At 66.6% G+C, this 19,680-nt stretch overlaps 2 protein-coding genes across 2 annotated transcripts; both read left to right on the top strand.

The window, feature by feature from the left end:
• Window positions 1–219: 219 nt before the first annotated feature.
• Window positions 220–7,600, top strand: LOC134152956 (trypsin-like). Its single transcript, XM_062598715.1, has 5 exons — window positions 220–268; window positions 2,454–2,610; window positions 4,655–4,920; window positions 6,624–6,760; window positions 7,448–7,600. The coding sequence occupies exons 1-5, from the start codon at window positions 220–222 to the stop codon at window positions 7,598–7,600; spliced, it is 762 nt and encodes a 253-aa protein (XP_062454699.1).
• Window positions 7,601–12,686: 5,086 nt separating this feature from the next.
• Window positions 12,687–18,344, top strand: LOC134152954 (trypsin-like). Its single transcript, XM_062598714.1, has 5 exons — window positions 12,687–12,708; window positions 12,810–12,963; window positions 14,700–14,953; window positions 16,134–16,270; window positions 18,192–18,344. The coding sequence occupies exons 1-5, from the start codon at window positions 12,687–12,689 to the stop codon at window positions 18,342–18,344; spliced, it is 720 nt and encodes a 239-aa protein (XP_062454698.1).
• Window positions 18,345–19,680: the final 1,336 nt, after the last annotated feature.

The following is a 19,680-nucleotide window of genomic DNA, read 5'->3' as shown; positions in this document are numbered from 1 at the left end:
AGTGCCGGGAAAAGGGGAGGGGCTACCGTAATTCCCCTAGTAATGTGCAGTCCAATCCACAAAAGGGGGTGCCAAGCCCCCAGTGCCGGGAAAAGGGGGGGGGCTACCGTAATTCCCCTAGTAATGTGCAGTCAAATCCACAAAAGCGGGTGTCCCCCACCAGTGCTGCGAATGGGGGGGGGGGGGTTGTTAAGGGAAGCTACCGTAATTCCCTTAGCGATGCGCAACCCCATGCTGCAAAAGCAGGTGCCAAACCCCCAGGGCCAGGGTAATTGAGGCGTACCGTAATCCCCCTACCGACGCGCAGGCGGACTTTGGGGGGGGGGGTGCCACCTATAAGCAGGTGAAAAGCGTGCTACCGTAATTCCCCAAAACAACCCGCAGCCCCCCCGCGGCCCCCGCGGGTGTTTGACGGTCCCGGATCCCCCCAAAATAATAATAATAATAATAATAATAATAATAAAAAATAAAATTAAACCCACCCCGGCTGTTATTACCGTCATTAATCGTTAATGACGGCACTAACGACGCTAATATTACTACAGCCGAGCGGCTGGCGGCTTCAGCACGCCCAAGGTGCGGCCGGCGCCCGCGCGAGGCCCTTTCCCAGCCTCCGCGTCCCGGGTTATTTACTTAATCCGGCTTTAATCCGGCACCAGCTCGGCTTGGCATCCGCCCCCCCCCACCCCACCCCACCCCCACCTCCACCCGGCGGGGGGGGGGGGAAGGGTTGGGGGGGGCCCAGGAGTCCGGAGCGGCTTTCCAAGTCCCTGGAGGATGGATGGATGCTGCAAGGGAGGGGCCCAGGTGTCCGGGTCGCCCCTCCCCACACACCATGAAGGACCCAGGGGTCCGAGACCATCCCCCCCCCCCAACGAGGGACCCAGGTGTCCGGGATCCCCCCCCCCCTTTCCCAGGGACCCAGAAGTCCAAGTGCCCCCCCCAGGGGAGCAGGCATCTGGGATCCCCCCAACAAGGGGCCCAGGTGTCCGAGTGTCCCCCCCCCCCTTCCCCAGGGACCCAGGTGTCCAGGATACCCCTGCAAGGGGCCCAGGTGTCCGAGTGTCCCCCCCCCCTTCCCCAGGGACCCAGGTGTCCAGGACCCCCCCCCCCCACAAGGGGCCCAGGCGTCCGGCCTCCTCCCCGCCCCCCCCCCCCCGACGTGTGAACGCACCACCTGCCCCCCCCACCCCCACCCATGCGGGCCCTAACGAGCCCCCGTTAATCATTAACACGGCGTCTTGATAGCCGGGGGCACCCGGTGCCCCTGCGTCTCCAGCCCCCCCCCCCGTGTCTCCCCCCGCCCCCCCCACCATGGCCGCCCTTCGCCTCCTCCTCTTCCTCGCAGCCCTGCTGCTCCCCCCCGGTGAGAGCCGCTGGGGGGGGGCCCATGGGTGGGGGGGTGGCCCTGGGGTGAGGGGGGAGCCTTGGAGGGAGGGGGGGGTTCCTGGGGGGGGGCCTGGGGTGAGGGGGGTGCCCTGGGTGAGGGGGGAGCCTTGGGGGGGGGCCATGGGGAGGGGGGGAGCCCTGGGTGGAGGGGTGTCTGGGGTGAGGGGGGGGTCCCCTGGGTGGGGGGGGGCTTTGGGGGAGGGCCATGGGGAGGGGGGCCCTGGGTGGGGGGGCCTTCAGGGTGAGGGAGGTCCCCTGGGTGAGGGGGGGGCTTGGGGGGGGCCATGGGGAGGGGGGCCCTGAGTGGGGTCCTTTAGGGTGAGGGAGGTCCCCTAGGTGAGGGAGGGGCTTGGGGGGGGCCATGGGGAGGGGGGAGCCCTGGGTGAGGGGGGAACTTGGAGGGGGCTCCCTGGGGTGGGGGGAGCCATTGGGGGGGGCCCTGGGGTGTGGGGGGGTCCCTGGGTAAGGGGGGAACTTGGGGGGGAGGGGGTTCCCTGGGGTGGGGCAGGCCATGGGTGGGGGGGCCATGGGGTGGGGGGGTCCTCTGGGTGAGGGGGGCTTTAGGGGGGGGGTCCCTGGGGTGAGGGGGGGTCCTCTGGGTGAGGGGGGGGCTTAAGGGGGTCCCTGGGGTGGAGGTGGGGTCGTCTGGGTGGGGGGGCCTTAGGGGGGTCCCTGGGGTGAGGGGGGGGTCCTCTGGGTGAGGGGGGTCCCTGGTTTGGGAGGGGGTCCAAGGTGTGTGTGGGGGGGTCCCTGGGGTGGAGGGGATGGAGGAGTCCAGGCTGGGGGGGTCCCTTGAGGGGGTCACTGGGTGGGGGGGCCCAAACTGGGGGGGTGTCCCTTGGGGGGGGTTCCCTGGGGGGGGCTCTTGGGGGGGTCCCATGCCCCCCCCAATCACCCTGCCCCCCCCAAAGTGCTCGGGGACCCCGGGGTGGGTGCTGATGGGGGGGTCCACGGGGGGGGTCCCTGGTTGGGGGGGGCCATGGAGGGGGGGCTTGGGGGGGGGTCCATGAGTGGGGGGGTCTCTTACCCCCTCCCCCATCACCCTGCCCCCCCTCCCCCTGCAGGGTGCTCGGGGGTCCCGGGGCGGGTGCTGGGGGGGGCCCCCTGCCCCCCCCAGGCCCACCCGGGCCTGGTGCTGCTCTTCCACTTCGAGCAGCCCCAGTGCGGGGGGGCCCTGCTGGGGCGCCGCTGGGTGCTCAGCGCCGCCCACTGCCGCACCAGGTGGGCGCTGGGAGCACTGGGAGAGGTGCTGGGGGGCACTGGGAGCACTGGGAGGGGCGCTGGGGGGTGCTGGGAGCACTGGGAGAGGCGCTGGGGGGGTGCTGGGAGGGGCTGGGAGCACTGGGAGGGGCGCTGGGGGCACTGGGAGCACTGGGAGGGGCGCTGGGGGGGCTGAGAGGAACTGGGAGGGACGTTGGGGGGTGCTGGGAGCACTGGGAGGGGCGCTGGGGGGGTGCTGGGAGGGGCTGGGAGCACTGGGAGGGGCACTGGGGGGTGCTGGGAGCACTAGGAGGGGTGCTGGGGGGTGCTGGGAGGGGCTGGGAGCACTGGGAGGGGCGCTGGTGGGAGCTGGGAGAACTAGGAGGGGCGTTGGGGTGCTGGGAGGGGCTGGGAGCACTGGGAGGGGCACTGGGGGACGCTGGGGGGAACCAGGAGCACTGGGAGGGGTGCTGGAACATGCTGGGAGGGGCTGGGAGCATTGGGAGGGGCGCTGGGGGCACTGGGAGCACTGGGAGAGGTGCTGGGGGGCACTGGGAGCGCTGGGAGCGGCGCTGGGGGGGTGCTGGGAGCACTGGGAGGGGCGCTGGGGGGGTGCTGGGAGGGGCAGGGAGCACTGGGAGGGGCACTGGGGAGTGTTGGGATGGGCGCTGGGGGGCACTGGGAAGGGCTGGGAGCACTGGGAGGGGCTCTGGGGGTGCTGGGAGGAGGGCTGGGGGGCACTGCAGGGTGCTGGGAGCACTGGAAGGGGGGCTAGGGGGCACTGGGAGGCACTTGGTGGCACTGGGAAGCACTGGGCAGGGGGTTGGGGGCACTGGGAGGCACTGGGAGGATAGCTGAGGGGCTCGGGGGGGGCTGGGAGGGTAGCTGGGGGGCACTGGGAGACACTGGAAGGATGACTGGGTGGTGACTGGGAGCACTGGGAGGGGCTCTGGGGAGGCTGGGAGGCACTAGGAGGGGGACTGGGGGGCACTGGGAGGCAGTGGAAGGATGGCTGGGAGGGATTGGGAGCACCAGGCAGCACTGGGAGGTGGCTGGGGGACTGGTATGCACTGGGAAGAGGCACTGGGAGGGATTGGGAGCACTGGGAGGGAGGCCATATCCCCCATGGCCACATCCCTCATGGCCACGTCCCTCATGACCATGTCCCTCGTGGCCACGTCCCTCATGACCACGCCCCCTATGGCCATGTCCCTCCATGACCATGTCCCGCTTGGCCATGTCCTCCATGGCCACGTCCCTCCATGGCCACGTCCCTCATGACCACGTCCCCTATGGCCATGTCCCTCCATGACCACGTCCCGCTTGGCCGTGTCCTCCATGGCCACTTCCCCCATGGCCACGTCCCTCGTGGCCACGTCCCTCATGACCACGCCCCCTATGGCCATGTCCCTCCATGACCATGTCCCGCTTGGCCGTCTCCTCCATGGCCACGTCCCTCCATGGCCACGTCCCTCATGACCACATCCCCCATGGCCACGTCCCTCCATGGCCACGTCCCCCATGACCATGTCCTTCATGGCCATGACCCTCCATGGCCACGTCCCCCATGACCATGTCTCTCATGGCCACATCTCCCATGGCCACGTCTTTCACGGCCACATCCCTCATGGCTACGTCCCTCCATGGCCTCGTCCCTTATGTCTCCATCCCTTCATGGCCATATCTCCCATGGCCACGACCCTCCATGACCACGTCCCGCATGGCCATGTCCTTCATGGCCATGATCCTCCATGGCCACATCTCCCATGGCCATGTCCTTCCATGACCACATCCCGCATGACCATGTCCTTCATGGCCATGATCCCCCATGGCCACATCCCCCATGGCCACATCTCCCATGGCCACGTCTCCCATGGCCATGTCCTTCCATGGCCACATCCCTCCATGGCCATGTCCTTCACGGCCACATCCCTCCATGGCCACGTCCCTTATGCCTCCATCCCTCCACGGCCACATTCCTCACGGCCACGTCGCTCGCGTCCCCGTCCCTGACGTCCCCGTCCCTCCGTGGACCCTCCCTCCCCCGCATGCCCCCCCCCCCAAGCCACATCCAGGTGCGCGCCGGGGTGCACAGCCTGGCTGCGCCATCCGGGTGGGAGCAGTACGCCGTGGCCGAGAAGATCGTGGTCCACCCGGGCTTCAGCCCCCAGGAGGGCACCAACGCCTACAGCGACGACCTCATGCTGCTCCGCATCGAGCCCCCGTTGGACATCACCCCCTACGTGAAGCCCCTGGCCCTGCCCCTCACGCCCCCGGCCGTGGGCACCAACTGCACCGTCATGGGCTGGGGCACCACCACCAGCCCCGAGGGTATGGGGAGGGCGAGGGGTGACTGGGGGACCCAGGCGTCCGGGCAACGAGGGATGGACCTCTCGCTGCCGTTGGGTGGAGGCATCTCGGCAGGGAAGGGACCCAGGTGTCCAGGTTGGGTGGAAGTAGCTCAGCCTCCAGGCTCCACGTCCCTCCACGTCCATGTCCCTCCCTGGCCATGACCTCCCCCATGGCCATGTCCACCACAGCCACATGCCTCATGGCCACATGGACCCAGGTGTCCAGGTTGGGTGGAGGCATCTCAGCAGGGAAAGGACCCAGGTGTCCGGGGAACGGACCTCCCCCTTCTTGGAGTTGGGTGGAGGCATCTCAGCAGGGAAAGGACCCAGGTGTCCAGGGAATGGACCTCCCCCTTCTTGGGGTTGGGTGGAGGCATCTCAGCACGGAAGGGACACAGGTGTCTGGGGAACGGACCTCCCCCTTCTTGGGGTTGGGTGGAGGCATCTCAGCACGGAAGGGACCCAGGTGTCTGGGGAACGGACCTCCCCCTTCTTGGGGTTGGGTGGAGGCATCTCAGCACGGAAGGGACCCAGGTGTCCAGGGAACGGACCTCCCCCTTCTTGGGGTTGGGTGGAGGCATCTCAGCAGGGAAGGGACCCAGGTGTCTGGGGAATGGACCTCCCCCTTCTTGGGGTTGGGTGGAGGCATCTCAGCACGGAAGGGACCCAGGTGTCTGGGGAACGGACCTCCCCCTTCTTGGGGTTGGGTGGAGGCATCTCAGCACGGAAGGGACCCAGGTGTCCAGGGAACGGACCTCCCCCTTCTTGGGGTTGGGTGGAGGCATCTCAGCAGGGAAGGGACCCAGGTGTCTGGGGAATGGACCTCCCCCTTCTTGGGGTTGGGTGGAGGCATCTCAGCACGGAAGGGACCCAGGTGTCTGGGGAACGGACCTCCCCCTTCTTGGGGTTGGGTGGAGGCATCTCAGCACGGAAGGGACCCAGGTGTCCAGGGAACGGACCTCCCCCTTCTTGGGGTTGGGTGGAGGCATCTCAGCAGGGAAAGGACCCAGGTGTCCAGGGAACGGACCTCCCCCTTCTTCGGGTTGGGTGAAGGCATCTCAGCAGGGAAGGGACCCAGGTGTCTGGGGAATGGACCTCCCCCTTCTTGGGGTTGGGTGGAGGCATCTCAGCAGGGAAGGGACCCAGGTGTCCGGGGAACGGACCTCCCCCTTCTTGGGGTTGGGTGGAGGCATCTCAGCAGGGAAAGGACCCAGGTGTCCGGGGAACAGACCTCCCCCTTCTTGGGGTTGGGTGAAGGCATCTCAGCAGGGAAGGGACCCAGGTGTCTGGGGAACGGACCTCCCCCTTCTTGGGGTTGGGTGGAGGCATCTCAGCACGGAAGGGACCCAGGTGTCCAGGGAACGGACCTCCCCCTTCTTGGGGTTGGGTGGAGGCATCTCAGCACGGAAGGGACCCAGGTGTCCGGGGAACGGACCTCCCCCTTCTTGGGGTTGGGTGGAGGCATCTCAGCACGGAAGGGACCCAGGTGTCCGGGGAACGGACCTCCCCCTTCTTGGGGTTGGGTGGAGGCATCTCAGCAGGGAAAGGACCCAGGTGTCCAGAAGATGGACCTCCCTCTCTGTGGGGTTGGGTGGAGCCACCTTGGCAAGGAAGGGGCCCAGGCGCCCCAGGGCTCAGCCCCTAGGACCAGGCTGGACGTGTGTCCCCCGTCCCCCACCGCAGAGTCCTACCCCGACACCCCTCAGTGCGTGAACGTCTCCGTGGTGGCCGACTCCGAGTGCCAGGCCATCTACGCCGGCAAAGCCACCGAGGACATGCTCTGCGCCGGCGTGGCCGAGGGCGGCAAGGACTCCTGCCAGGTACCGCGGTCTCCTGGAGACCGCGTCCCACAGCCGCGTCCCACGGCCACAGCCCTTCACTCTCCCTTGTCCCACAGGCTTGGAGATGCGGCTGCATCTCCATGGCCCAGCACCACGTCTCCGTGGCCCAGCACCACGTCTCCAGGGCCCGTCACCACGTCCCACATCCAGGTCCCCATGGCCACGTCTCTTTGGTCCCCTTTGTCCCACGGGCTTCGAGATGCAGCTACATCTCCTCGGCCCATCACCACGTCCCCACGGCCCACCACCACGTCCCCACGGCCCACGGCCACGTCCCAGTGGTCCTGTCTCGTCGATCCCCCTTGTCCCATGGGCTTCGAGATGCAGCTACATCTCCTCGGCCCATCACCACGTCCCCATGGGCCATCACGACGTCCCCATGCCCCACAGCCAGGTGCCCATGGCCACGTCTGCTTTAGTTCTCCTTATCCCATGGGGTCTGAGACGTAGCTACGGCCCCACGGCCCATCCCCGTGGCCCCCTGGCCCACAGCCACGTCCCTTTGGTCCCGCTTGACCCTTGGGCTTCAAGACACGGCCACGTCCGCATGTCCCACGGTCACTTCCCTCCAGCCCCACCACCGCCACGGCCCCACAGCAGCTGTCCACCACCACCACCCCGGCCACGTGCGGCCACGCGGCCGCGTCACAGCCCGTTTCTCCGCAGGGTGACTCGGGGGGGCCCCTCGTGTGCGACGGGGAGCTGCAAGGCATCGTCTCGTGGGGCGACCACCCCTGCGGGCAGGCGGGAAAGCCGGGGGTCTACAGCCGGGTCTACAGCTACCTCGAGTGGATCCAGGAGACCATGGCGGAGGGCTGAGCCCCACCTCGCTCTGCCACGGACCCGCCGACCTCGCCACGGACCTGCTGACGCCACCATGGACCATCCGCCGAGCCCGTTGAGAAAGGCTCAACCCTACCCTAGATCCACCAACCCCGCCACAGACACCATCACGGCCTGACCGGCCCCACCACAGACTAACAAACCCTGACGTAGATGTCACCATGGCCAGGCTGATCCCACCACGGATGGGTCAACCCATCTGCCACGGAGCTGTTGACCCCACCACAGACCTCCTGAGCCCGCCACAGATCCCACCACGGGTGGTCTGACCCCACCACAGACACCACCGCAGATGGCCTGGCCTCACCATAGACCCCCCCCCACCACAGGTGGTCTGACCCCACCACAGACACCACCGCAGATGGCCTGGCCTCACCATAGACCCCCCCCACCACAGGTGGTCTGACCCCACCACAGACCTCGTGACCCTGACACAGACCACCATGGATCCCACCATGGGTGGTCTGACCCCACCACAGACCCACGGACTCCACCGTAGATGGCCTGGCCCCACCAGAGACCCCCACCATGGGTGGTCTGACCCCACCACAGACCCACGGACTCCACCATAGATGGCCTGGCCCCACCAGAGACCCCCACCACGGGTGGTCTGACCCCACCACAGACCCACGGACTCCACCGTAGATGGCCTGGCCCCACCAGAGACCCCCACCAAGGGTGGTCTGATGCCACCATGGATGGTCTCACCCTGCTGTAGACCCCACCATGGACCAGCCTCCTGCCCCCTAACTGCCCCCTCGCATCTCCTCTGCCCTCCAGGGGCGCCTTGGGGGCGTGGGGGGGGGCAACAAAATCAGGGCGTGGCCCCTTTAAGGGAAAGGGGGGGCACGAAGTTGCCCCAGCACCACCACCCCGCTACCGTAAATCGCCTATGGCACGCGCAACCAGTTCCTCCCCTCCCTCCATATACAGCGTGCCCCTCCCAGCTACCGTAGCGCCTATAATACGAGTGCGGCTGCTTTCAGGCCCCCCCCAATACTGGGCCCCATAGGCTCGCTACCGTAGTGTGCCTAATAGTAGCGCAGTCGCTTCCTGCCCCCCTCCCCTTCCAGCCCCACGCTGTTCTTATGGTAATACACCTAATAGAAGCGCAGGAAGGTTTCCCCCCCATACAACCCCTCCCGCCCCGTGATGCAGCAATCCATCTAATATAAGCGCAGCAAAGTGCAGAGTTGTTACAGTAATGTGCCTAATAAAAACGCAATGACTTTCCTCCTGTCCACGCAACCCCACCACCACCACCCTGCCCCCAAGCACCATACTTACCCAAGTAGCCGAGCACGCCAAAAAGGCCTCGGAGCATTTTCCCTGCCCTCCAAATCCACTGAGTCACGAAGGGCGTCACCCGCCCTGGCCTCATTGCGGCTTAATTAGGGCAGATAACGAGGTTGGAGGGAAACTGAGGCAGAACAAAAGGGAAGGCACTCTGGCAACGTGACGAGGGGGTGGAGGGGCCCAGGAGTCCGGGGTGCTGCGAGCTCCAAGCTGGTGCTGGGAAGGGACCAGGTGTCCTGGCCGCGCGCCCGCACCCGCGGGCTGCCCGGTTCCACCCTAGGAGCTGGCTGAGGGCCCAGGCGTCCGGGAACACCTCCCCCCCCCCCCCCATCCACCCAGCTTAACTCAGGAGAGACAAATCCCTGTAACTGGGAGCCCGGACGCCTGGGTCCTCTGGGGGTGGGTGTGGGGCAGTTGGAGCACCCGGATGCCTGGGCCCTTTGGGGCACTGAGGACACGGGGCCCAGCCAGCCTCCACCGGGTCCCTCCAGCCCCCATCGCACTTCTTCATCCCTCCCTTCCTCCATCCCTCCATCCCCCACTGCCTCTCTCCATCCTTCTCTTCTCCCATCCATCCCTGCGTCCATCCTTCGTTGAGGTTCTTCATCCCTCCCGTCCTCCATCCCCCATCGCGTCTCTCCATCCCTCCCTTCCCCCATCCATCCCTCCATCTCCCATTGCTTCTCTCCATCGCCCATCGTGTCTTTCCATCCATCCCTTCTCCCATCCCTCCCTCCATCCAGCCTTCATCGCGCTTCTTCTTCCCTCCCTTCCTCCATCCCCCATCGCGTCCTTCCATCCCTCCATCCTCCCCATTCCACTTCCTCGTCCCTCCCTCCACCCCCCTCCGCTGCATCCCTCCCTCCATCCGTCCATCCATCCGTCCCTCCCTCCCTCGCTCCTCGGCGAGGCCCCGGGGCGGGGGGGGGGCGGATCGGGGCAGGGCTGATCCCGCCGCACTGGGCACAAAACGGGGCCGCGGCCGCTCCGACGCGCCCCGACGCGCTCCGACACGCTTGGACACGCTCCAACGCGCTTCGACATGCTCCGACACGGCAGGTGGCCCCCGGCGTCCTGCGGGATCGGACACGGGGAGGACGGAGGGGAGAGGAGGAGGAGGAAAGAGAGGAGCGAAGTCGGAAGGAGAGATGGAAGGAGGAGGGGGAAGAGAGAGGAAGGAGGGATGGAAGGAAGGATGGAAAGAAGGATGAAAGGAGGGATGGAAAGAGGAGATGGAGGGATGGAAGGAGGGATGGAAGGAGGAGATGGAAGGAGGGATGGAAGGAGGGGATGGAAGGAGGGATGGAAGGAGGGGATGGAAGGAGGGGATGGAAGGAGGGGATGGAAGGAGGGGATGGAGGGATGGAAGGATAAGATGGAGGGATGGAAGGAGGGATGGAGGGATGGAAGGAGGGATGGAAGGAGGGGATGGAAGGAGGGATGGAGGGATGGAAGGATAAGATGGAGGGATGGAAGGAGGGATGGAGGGATGGAAGGAGGGATGGAAGGAGGGGATGGAAGGAGGGGATGGAAGGAGGGGATGGAGGGATGGAAGGATAAGATGGAGGGATGGAAGGAGGGATGGAGGGATGGAAGGAGGGATGGAAGGAGGGGATGGAAGGAGGAGATGGAGGGATGGAAGGAGGGATGGAAGGAGGGATGGAAGGAGGGATGGAAGGAGGAGATGGAAGGAGCGGGGGGAAGGAGGAGATGGAGGGATGGAAGGAGGAGATGGAAGGAGGAGATGGAAGGAGCGGGTGGAGGGATGGAAGGAGGGATGGAAGGAGAAGAAGGAAGGAGGGATGGAGGGGTGGAGGGATGAAAGGAGGGGATGGAAGGAAGGGATGGAGGGATGGAAGGAGGGGATGGAAGGAGGGATGGAAGGAGGGATGGAAGGAGGTGGAAGGAGAAGATGGAGGGATAGAAGGAGGGATGGAGAGATGGAAGGAGGGATGGAGGGATGGAGGGATGGAAGGAAGGGATGGACAGAGATGGAAGGAGAGGATGGAGGGATGGAAGGAGGAGATGGAAGGAGGGATGGAGGGAGGGATGGAAGGAGAAGATGGAAGGAGGGATGGAGGGAGGGATGGAGGGAGGGATGGAAGGAGGGAGGTGGGGAGTGCAGGGATGACTGGAGGGCCGGGGGGGGCAATGGAGGGGGGGCGGTTGGGGACATCAAGGGTGGCCCGTGACACCGCGTCCCCTCAGGGCCATGGAGCTGCTGCCCTTGGCCTTGCTCCTCCTGGTGACAGCAGGTACGTGAGACCCGTGTGTCACCCCCCCCCCAAGGTCCTCCCCCGGGACCCCCCATGTCCATCCAGCCACGTCCTCCTTGGTGTCTCCATCCACGTCTTCTCCCCATCCCCGTCCCCAGGCCATTTCCCCCATTGGCCACGTCCCCCACCACGTCCACGTCCACGTCCACGTCCACGTCCACGTCCACGTCCCCACTTCTGCCCGTGTCCCCATTTCTGTCCCTTCCCTACTCGTGTCCCAGTCCAGGGCCTCATCCATGTCCTTGTCCATGTCCCCATCCACGTCCTCCCCCGTGCCCGTCCGTGTCCTCATCCCCGTCCTCTCCTCATCCCCGTCCCCACCCATGTCCCTGCCCACGTCCCAATCCTCGTCCCCATCCGTGTCCCAATCCGCGGACTCCTCCCTGCTCTTCTCCGTGTCCCCATTGGTGTCCCCACCCCGTCCTCGTCCATGCCCTTCCCCATCCGTGTCCCCAATCCGTGTCCCCATCCGTGTTCTCCTCCCCGTTGGTGTCCCAGTCCCCGTCGAAGCCCCCGGGTCCCCTCCATCCATGTCACCATCCGTGTCCCCTCCCCACCTGTGCCCCAGTCCTTGTCCCCGTGTCCCCAGCCTTGTCCCCTCCCCAGCCAAAGGAGGCTGAGGATGGCACCTCCTGGTGTCCTGTGTCTCCACAGCGGGTGGCCCACGTCCCCATGGCAGGGAGGGGACACAGCAGGTGGCCCACAGCCCCACAGTGGGGCGGGGACACCATGGATGTCCCATGTCCCCATGGGGGGGAGGGGACATGATGGGTGGCCCACGTCCCCATGGAAGGGAGGGGACGTGATGGCTGCCCGTGGCCCCATGGAAGGGAGGGGACACAGCAGGTGGCCCACAACCCCATGGCAGGGAGGGGACATGATGGGTGGCCCACATCCCCATGGTGGGGAGGGGACACAGCAGCTGGCCCACGTCCCCATGGTGCGGAGGGGACACCATTGGTGGCCCACATCCCAATGGAAGGGGGAAGTGACATGATGGGTGGCCTCTGACCCCATGGAAGGGAGGGGCCACAATGGGTGGCCCACGTCCCCATGGTGGGGATGGGACACGACAGGTGGCCTGTGTCCCCATGGCAGGGAGGGGACATGATGGGGGGGCCACATCCCCATGGAAGGGAGGTGACACAGCTGGTGGCCCACGTCCCCATGGAAGGGAAGTGACACAGCGGATGGCCCACGACCCCGTGGAAGGGAGGGGACATGATGGATGTCCCATGTCCTCATGGTGGGGATGGGACATGACAGGTGGCCCGTGTCCCCATGGCAGGGAGGGGACATCATGGATGTCCCACATCCCCATGGAAGGGAAGTGACACAGCAGGTGGCCCACGTCCCCATGGTGGGGATGGGACACGACGGGCGGCCCGTGTCCCCATGGCAGGGAGGGGACATGATGGGTGTCCCACATCCCCATGGAAGGGAGGTGACACAGCAGGTGGCCCACGTCCCCATGGTGGGGATGGGACACGATGGATGTCCCACATCCTCATGGTGGGGATGGGACAAGACGGGCGGCCCCACGGCGGGGAGGGGACAGGGCGGGCGGCCGGCGGCCCCACGGCAGGCGCCGTCCCACGTGTCCCCGTGCCCAGGCGGGGCGCAGGACGACGAGGACCGGATCATCGGGGGCTACCCCTGCATCCCGTTCTCGCAGCCCTGGCAGGTCTACATCTACCGGCCCGTGCGCTGCGGCGGCATCCTGCTGAGGCCCAACTGGGTGCTCTCGGCCGCCCACTGCTTCTACCGGTGGGGACGGCGTGGGGACGGCGTGGGGACACGGGACGGGGGCACGGGGACACGGGGCGGGGAGGGAGATACGCATGGAGACACGGGACATGGAACGGGGAGGGAGATACACATGGAGACATGGGACACGGATGTGGGATGGGGACATGGGATGAGGACATGGGATGAGGATGAGGACATGGGATGGGGACGAGGACATGGGATGGGGACAAGGACATGGGATGGGGACACAGGACGGGGAGGGAGATATGCATGGAGACACGGGACATGGGATGGGGAGGGAGATACAGGATGGAGACACGGGACACGGGTGTGGGATGGGGACATGGGATGAGGACATGGGATGAGGACATGGACATGGGATGAGGACACGGGATGGGGAGGGAGATACAGGATGGAGACACGGGACATGGGTGTGTGATGGGGACATGGGATGAGGACATGGGATGAGGACATGGACATGGGATGAGGACACGGGATGGGGAGGGAGATACAGGATGGAGACACGGGACATGGGTGTGTGATGGGGACATGGGATGAGGACATGGGATGAGGACAAGGACATGGGATGGGGACACGGGATGGGGAGGGAGATACAGGATGGAGACACGGGACACGGATGTGGGATGGGGACATGGGAGAGGGACTTGGGGTGGGGACATGGCTGGGGATGGAGACAAGGACACGGGATGGGGACACGGGACATGGCTGTGGGACGGGGACATTGGAGAGGGACTTGGGGTGGGGACATGGCCGGGGGATGTAACTTCCTCCCCCACCTCCATCCCCACGTCCCATCCGTGTCCCCTTCCTCCTCCTCCTCCATCCCCACGTCCCACCTATGTCCCCCCCCTCCCCCACCTCCATCCCCACGTCCCCACCTCCATCCCCATGTCCCACCCGTGTCCCATCCCTCCTCCTCCTCCTCCATCCCCACGTCCCACCCGTGTCCCCTCCCTCCCCCACCTCCATCCCCATGTCCCACCCGTGTCCCCTCCCTCCTCCTCCTCTTCCATCCCCACGACCCATCCGCGTCCCCTTCCTCCTCCTCCTCCATCCCCACGTCCCACCCGTGTCCCCTTCCTCCTCCTCCTCCATCCCCACGTCCCACCCGCGTCCCCTTCCTCCTCCTCCTCCATCCCCACGTCCCACCCGTGTCCCATCCCTCCCCCTCCTCCATCCCCACGTCCCACCTATGTCCCCCCCTCCCCCACCTCCATCCCCATGTCCCACCCACGTCCCCTCCCTCCCCCACCTCCATCCCCACGTCCCACCTGTGTCCCCTCCCTCCCCCACCTCCATCCCCACGTCCCACCCGTGTCCCCTCCCTCCCCCTCCTCCATCCCCACGTCCCACCCGTGTCCCCTCCCTCCCCCACCTCCATCCCCATGTCCCACCCGTGTCCCATCCCTCCTCCTCCTCTTCCATCCCCACGTCCCACCCGTGTCCCCTCCCTCCCCCACCTCCATCCCCACGTCCCACCCGCGTCCCCTCCCTCCTCCTCCTCCTCCTCCATCCCCACGTCCCACCTATGTCCCCCCCCACCTCCATCCCTACGTCCCCACCTCCATCCCCACGTCCCACCCGCGTCCCCTCCCTCCCCCTCCTCCATCCCCACGTCCCCACCTCCATCTCCACCTCCTCGGTCCGTCCGCCTCCACCTCCGCGCCCGTCCCTACGTCCGTCCCGTACCACCGCCTCCATCCCCGTCCTCCGTCCCCGCCGCGGCGGCGCAGGGGCCTGCGGCTGCGCCTGGGCGAGTACAACCTGCGCGTGGCGGAGGGGACGGAGCAGGACCGCCGGGTGGTTCAGGCCATCCGTCACCCGGCCTTCGACCCAGCCACGCTGGACAACGACCTCATGCTGCTGCGGCTCGACCAGCCGGCGCGGCTCGGCGCCGCCGTGCAGCCCCTGGCTCTGCCCCGCTCCTGCGCCCCAGCCGGGGCCACCTGCCTCGTCTCGGGCTGGGGCACCATCACCACCCCTCAAGGTGAGCCGGGACCCGGAGCAAAGTTGGAGCAACGACGCCCGAGTCGTAGCGGCGGGCGCGGAGGAACGAGCCTGGCGAGTGCTGCGGTTGGTCGGGAGCTAGTTAAGCCGGAGTAAACCAAGGGGCAGGGCAGGGGGTTCCTTCTTCCCTGGTGTAAAGTCGGAGTAAGGCAGGAGTAAGGAGTGAGGCCAGACCTTCAGCGGGACGAGCCTGGAGCGACTCGCTGGGGGCAAGCGAGGGAGGTTCCTCACTGGTGGGACCCAAAAGTAGCGAGGTCGCGGAGCAGCGAGGCCCTGGAGTAGAGTGGGGCGGAGCCACGAGGCCTTGGAGTAGAGCAGGGCGGAGCGGCGAGGCCTTGGAGTAGAGCAGGGCGGAGCCACGAGGCCTTGGAGTAGAGCGGGGCGGAGCCACGAGGCCCCGGAGTAGAGCAGGGCGGAGCGGCGAGGCCTTGGAGTAGAGCGGGGCGGAGCCACGAGGCCCCGGAGTAGAGCAGGGCGGAGCGGCGAGGCCTTGGAGTAGAGCGGGGTGGAGCAGCGAGGCCCTGGAGTAGAGCGGGGTGGAGCCACGAGGCCCTGGAGTAGAGCGGGGCGGAGCCACGAGGCCTTGGAGTAGAGCGGGGCGGAGCAGCGAGGCCTTGGAGTAGAGCGGGGCGGAGCGGCGAGGCCTTGGAGTAGAGCGGGGCGGAGCCACGAGGCCCCGGAGTAGAGCGGGGCGGAGCGGCGAGGCCTTGGAGTAGAGCGGGGTGGAGCGGCGAGGCCTTGGAGTAGAGCGGGGCGGAGCCACGAGGCCCCGGAGTAGAGCGGGGTGGAGTGGCGAGGCCTTGGAGTAGAGCGGGGCGGAGTGGCGAGGCCCCGGAGTAGAGCAGAGAAGCCCTAGAGCAGAGCAGAGCAACCCTGGAGTAGAGCAGAGCAGAGCAACCCCGGAGTAGAGCCGAGTAACCCCGGAGTAGAGTAGAGCCAAGCAACCCTGGAGTAGAGCAGAGCTGAGCAACCCCGGAGTAGAGCCGAGTAACCCTGGAGTAGAGCAGAGCTGAGCAACCCTGGAGTAGAGCAGAGCTGAGCAACCCCGGAGTAGAGCCGAGCAACCCTGGAGTAGAGACGAGTAACCCCGGAGTAGAGCAGCCCTGGAGTAGAGCCGAGTAACCCCGGAGTAAGCTCCCCCCCCCCCCGCCGTGTTGCAGTGACGCAGCCCCAGCAGCTCATCTGCGCCTACGTGGAGATCTTCTCGGAGGAGTACTGCCGCCGCGCCTACCCGGGCCGCCTCACGCGCAACATGCTCTGCGCCGGCGTGCGCCACCAGCGCGTCGACTCCTGCCAGGTGCCGGCACCTCCCACCACCGCCTCCACCACCGCCTCCACCACCGGGAACCCCCAAAATACCACCTCAACCACCTCCACCACCACCGGGAACCCCCAAACTACCACCGGCACCACTGGGAACCCCCAAACTACCACCTCCACCACCACCACCGGGAACCCCCAAACTACCACCTCCACCACCACTGGGAACCCCCAAACTACCACCACCACCACCTCCACCACCGGGAACCCCCAAACTACCACTGGCACCACGGGGAACCCCCAAACTACCACCTCCAACACCACGGGGAACCCCCAAACTACCACCCCCACCACCTCCACCACCACGGGGAACCCCCAAACTACCACCTCCAACACCTCCAACACCACCGGGAACCCCCAAACTACCACCACCTCCACCACCACCACCGGGAACCCCCAAACTACCACCTCCACCACCACGGGGAACCCCCAAACTACCTCCACCACCACCACCACTGGGAACCCCCAAACTACCACCTCCACCACTTCCGCCACCACCGGGAACCCCCAAACTACCACCTCCACCACCACGGGGAACCCCCAAACTACCACCTCCACCACTGGGAACCCCTAAACTACCACCACCACCACCTCCACCACCACCTCCACCACCACCGGGAACCCCCAAACTACCACCTCCACCACCACTGGGAACCCCCAAACTACCACCTCCACCACTGGGAACCCCCAAACTACCACCACCACCACCTCCACCACTACCTCCACCACCACCGGGAACCCCCAAACTACCACCTCCACCACCACTGGGAACCCCCAAACTACCACCACCACCACCTCCACCACCACGGGGAACCCCCAAACTACCACTGGCACCACGGGGAACCCCCAAACTACCACCTCCACCACCACGGGGAACCCCCAAACTACCACCCCCACCACCTCCACCACCACGGGGAACCCCCAAACTACCACCTCCACCACCTCCAACACCACCGGGAACCCCCAAACTACCACCACCTCCACCACCACCACCGGGAACCCCCAAACTACCACCTCCACCACCACGGGGAACCCCCAAACTACCTCCACCACCACCACCACTGGGAACCCCCAAACTACCACCTCCACCACTTCCGCCACCACCGGGAACCTCCAAAGTACCACCTCCACCACCTCCACCACCACTGGGAACCCCCAAACTACCACCTCCAACACCACTGGGAACCCCCAAACTACCACCTCCACCACCTCCACCACCGGGAACCCCCAAACTACCACCACCTCCACCACCACCAGGAACCCCCAAACTACCACTGGCACTACCACCACCATGGGGAACCCTCAAACTACCACCTCCACCACCACCAAGAACCCCCAAACTGGTGTCCTCCACCCCCCAAAAAGCAGCGGGACCCTCTCGAGACCGAGCAGCTCCTCCATCTTCTGCCCCTTCTTGGGCCAGGAGATCCTGCAGGCGAGGAGCTGCGTCCCATGGTGGGCGGGTGTCTCCAGCCAGCTCCCACCACCACCATCCCCCCCACCCCGGGACCCCCTCGTCCGCAGCGCTGCGCCCCCTCCCCGCAGCTTTGAGGTCTCCTGGGCCGCCCTGATGGCCGCCGCCCAGCCCCACGTGTCCTTCAGCTCGAGGCTCTTATCGCTCCCAGCTCCAAAGGGTTCTCCAGCTCCAGGACCTCCTTGCCACGGCCCCCCTGAGCCGGGCAACGACCACTCCCCCGCCGCCCAGAAGACATCCTATCCCTCCCCCCCAAAGAAGCCCCCCCAAACCCCCCTGAGATGTTTCTCCACCCCTGGGAGCCCTTAGGACGCTCGCCAACCTTGGGAGACGCCCTCCAAGGTGTCACCCGGCCCTGGGACCTGCCCCCCTAAGATGTCCCTCTTCCCCCCTCCCCCCAACACTGTCCCCTCTCTGCCCCCAGGGTGACTCCGGGGGGCCGCTGTCATGCAACGGGACCCTCCAAGGCATCGTGTCGTGGGGGCTGCAGACCTGCGCCCTGCCCGGGCGCCCGGGCGTCTACACGCGCGTGTGCAACTACGTCAACTGGATCCTGGACACCATGGACAGAAACTAGGGCCACCGCCGCGGCGGACATCGCTGCGGGCCCGCGAGGGACGCGGAGCCGGGCCACCGCCACCGCAGGGTCCAGGCCACCAGGGACCTCCACGACCGCAACTCGGGGCGGGGGTGGGGTGGGGACGACACAGGGGGGCGCCGAACCAGGCCACCGGGGCCCCCAACTAAAGGACAACGGGGTGGGGAGCAGCAAGGGGACGCGGAGCAGATCCAGGCCACCGGCGGGTGGCAACGTGGAGATGGAAGTGTGGGGTGGCGGTGGGGGGGACCCACAGATTTGGGGAGGGGGTAATAAAAACTGGGAGCAAAACCAGGCCCGAGTCCATCTCTGCGCCCCTCCCCCCCCCAAAAAAAATCTGCTCCTCAACCTTCCCGTCCACCCCGCAGGGTCCCCTGGAGCCCAGGAGCGACCCCCCACCACCTCCACCCACCCAACGTGGATTTTGGAGGTTCTCCAAGAGCTTCTTTATTGAGGCAGTTGCAGAAAAAAAAAAATCCCAAAAAAAAGATGGAGGTGGAGACGGACAAGGAGCTTCTGGGGGGAGAAGGTGGCACGAGGCAGAAGGTGACATGAGCGGGGAGAAGGTGACATGAGCGGGGAGAAGGTGGCACGAAGGGGGGGACACCGCGTAACAGCACGAAGCGGGCGAGAGGGACAGCGGCCACCACCTTAACTCTGCCCAGCTGCAGGTTCTCCCCCACCATGGCCACCACGGCCACCACCATGGCCACCACCACCACGGCCACCATGGCCATCACCATGGCCACCACCATGGTCCCCACCACGGCCACCACCTTAACTCTACCCAGCCGCAGGTTCTCCCCCACCATGGCCACCACCACCACAGCTACCACCATGGCCACCACCACCACGGCCACGGCCACCATGGCCACCACTATGGCCATGGCCACCACCACAGCCACCATGGCCACTACCACGGCCACCACCACCACAGCCACCATGGCCACCACCATGGCCACGGCCACCATGGCCATCACCACAGCCACCATGGCCACCACCACGGCCGCCACCACCACCACGGCCATCCCCACCACCAGGGCCACCATGGCCACCACCACAGCTGCCACGGCCACCACCCCGGCCACCACCCCGGCCACCTCCGGCTCCAGCGAGCCGCCGTCACCTCCACCCTGCCCGCCGACGTGGGACCGGAGCAGCGGAGCCCACGGCGGTTGTCCCCGGCGGCAGGTCCCCGAGGGCAGGAGGAGTCTGGGGACCCAGGCCAAGGCGGGGGGCGGGGCCAGAGGTGGCCCCCAATGGGCGGCGTCTACACGAGGCGGCGGCGACCCGGACTCGGCCCAAACCCAAAGCC

This window comes from Rhea pennata, chromosome 36, assembly GCF_028389875.1.
Source record: "Rhea pennata isolate bPtePen1 chromosome 36, bPtePen1.pri, whole genome shotgun sequence".
In the NCBI taxonomy this organism is placed as follows: domain Eukaryota; kingdom Metazoa; phylum Chordata; class Aves; order Rheiformes; family Rheidae; genus Rhea; species Rhea pennata.
This window is presented reverse-complemented; position numbering and strand designations above follow the sequence as displayed.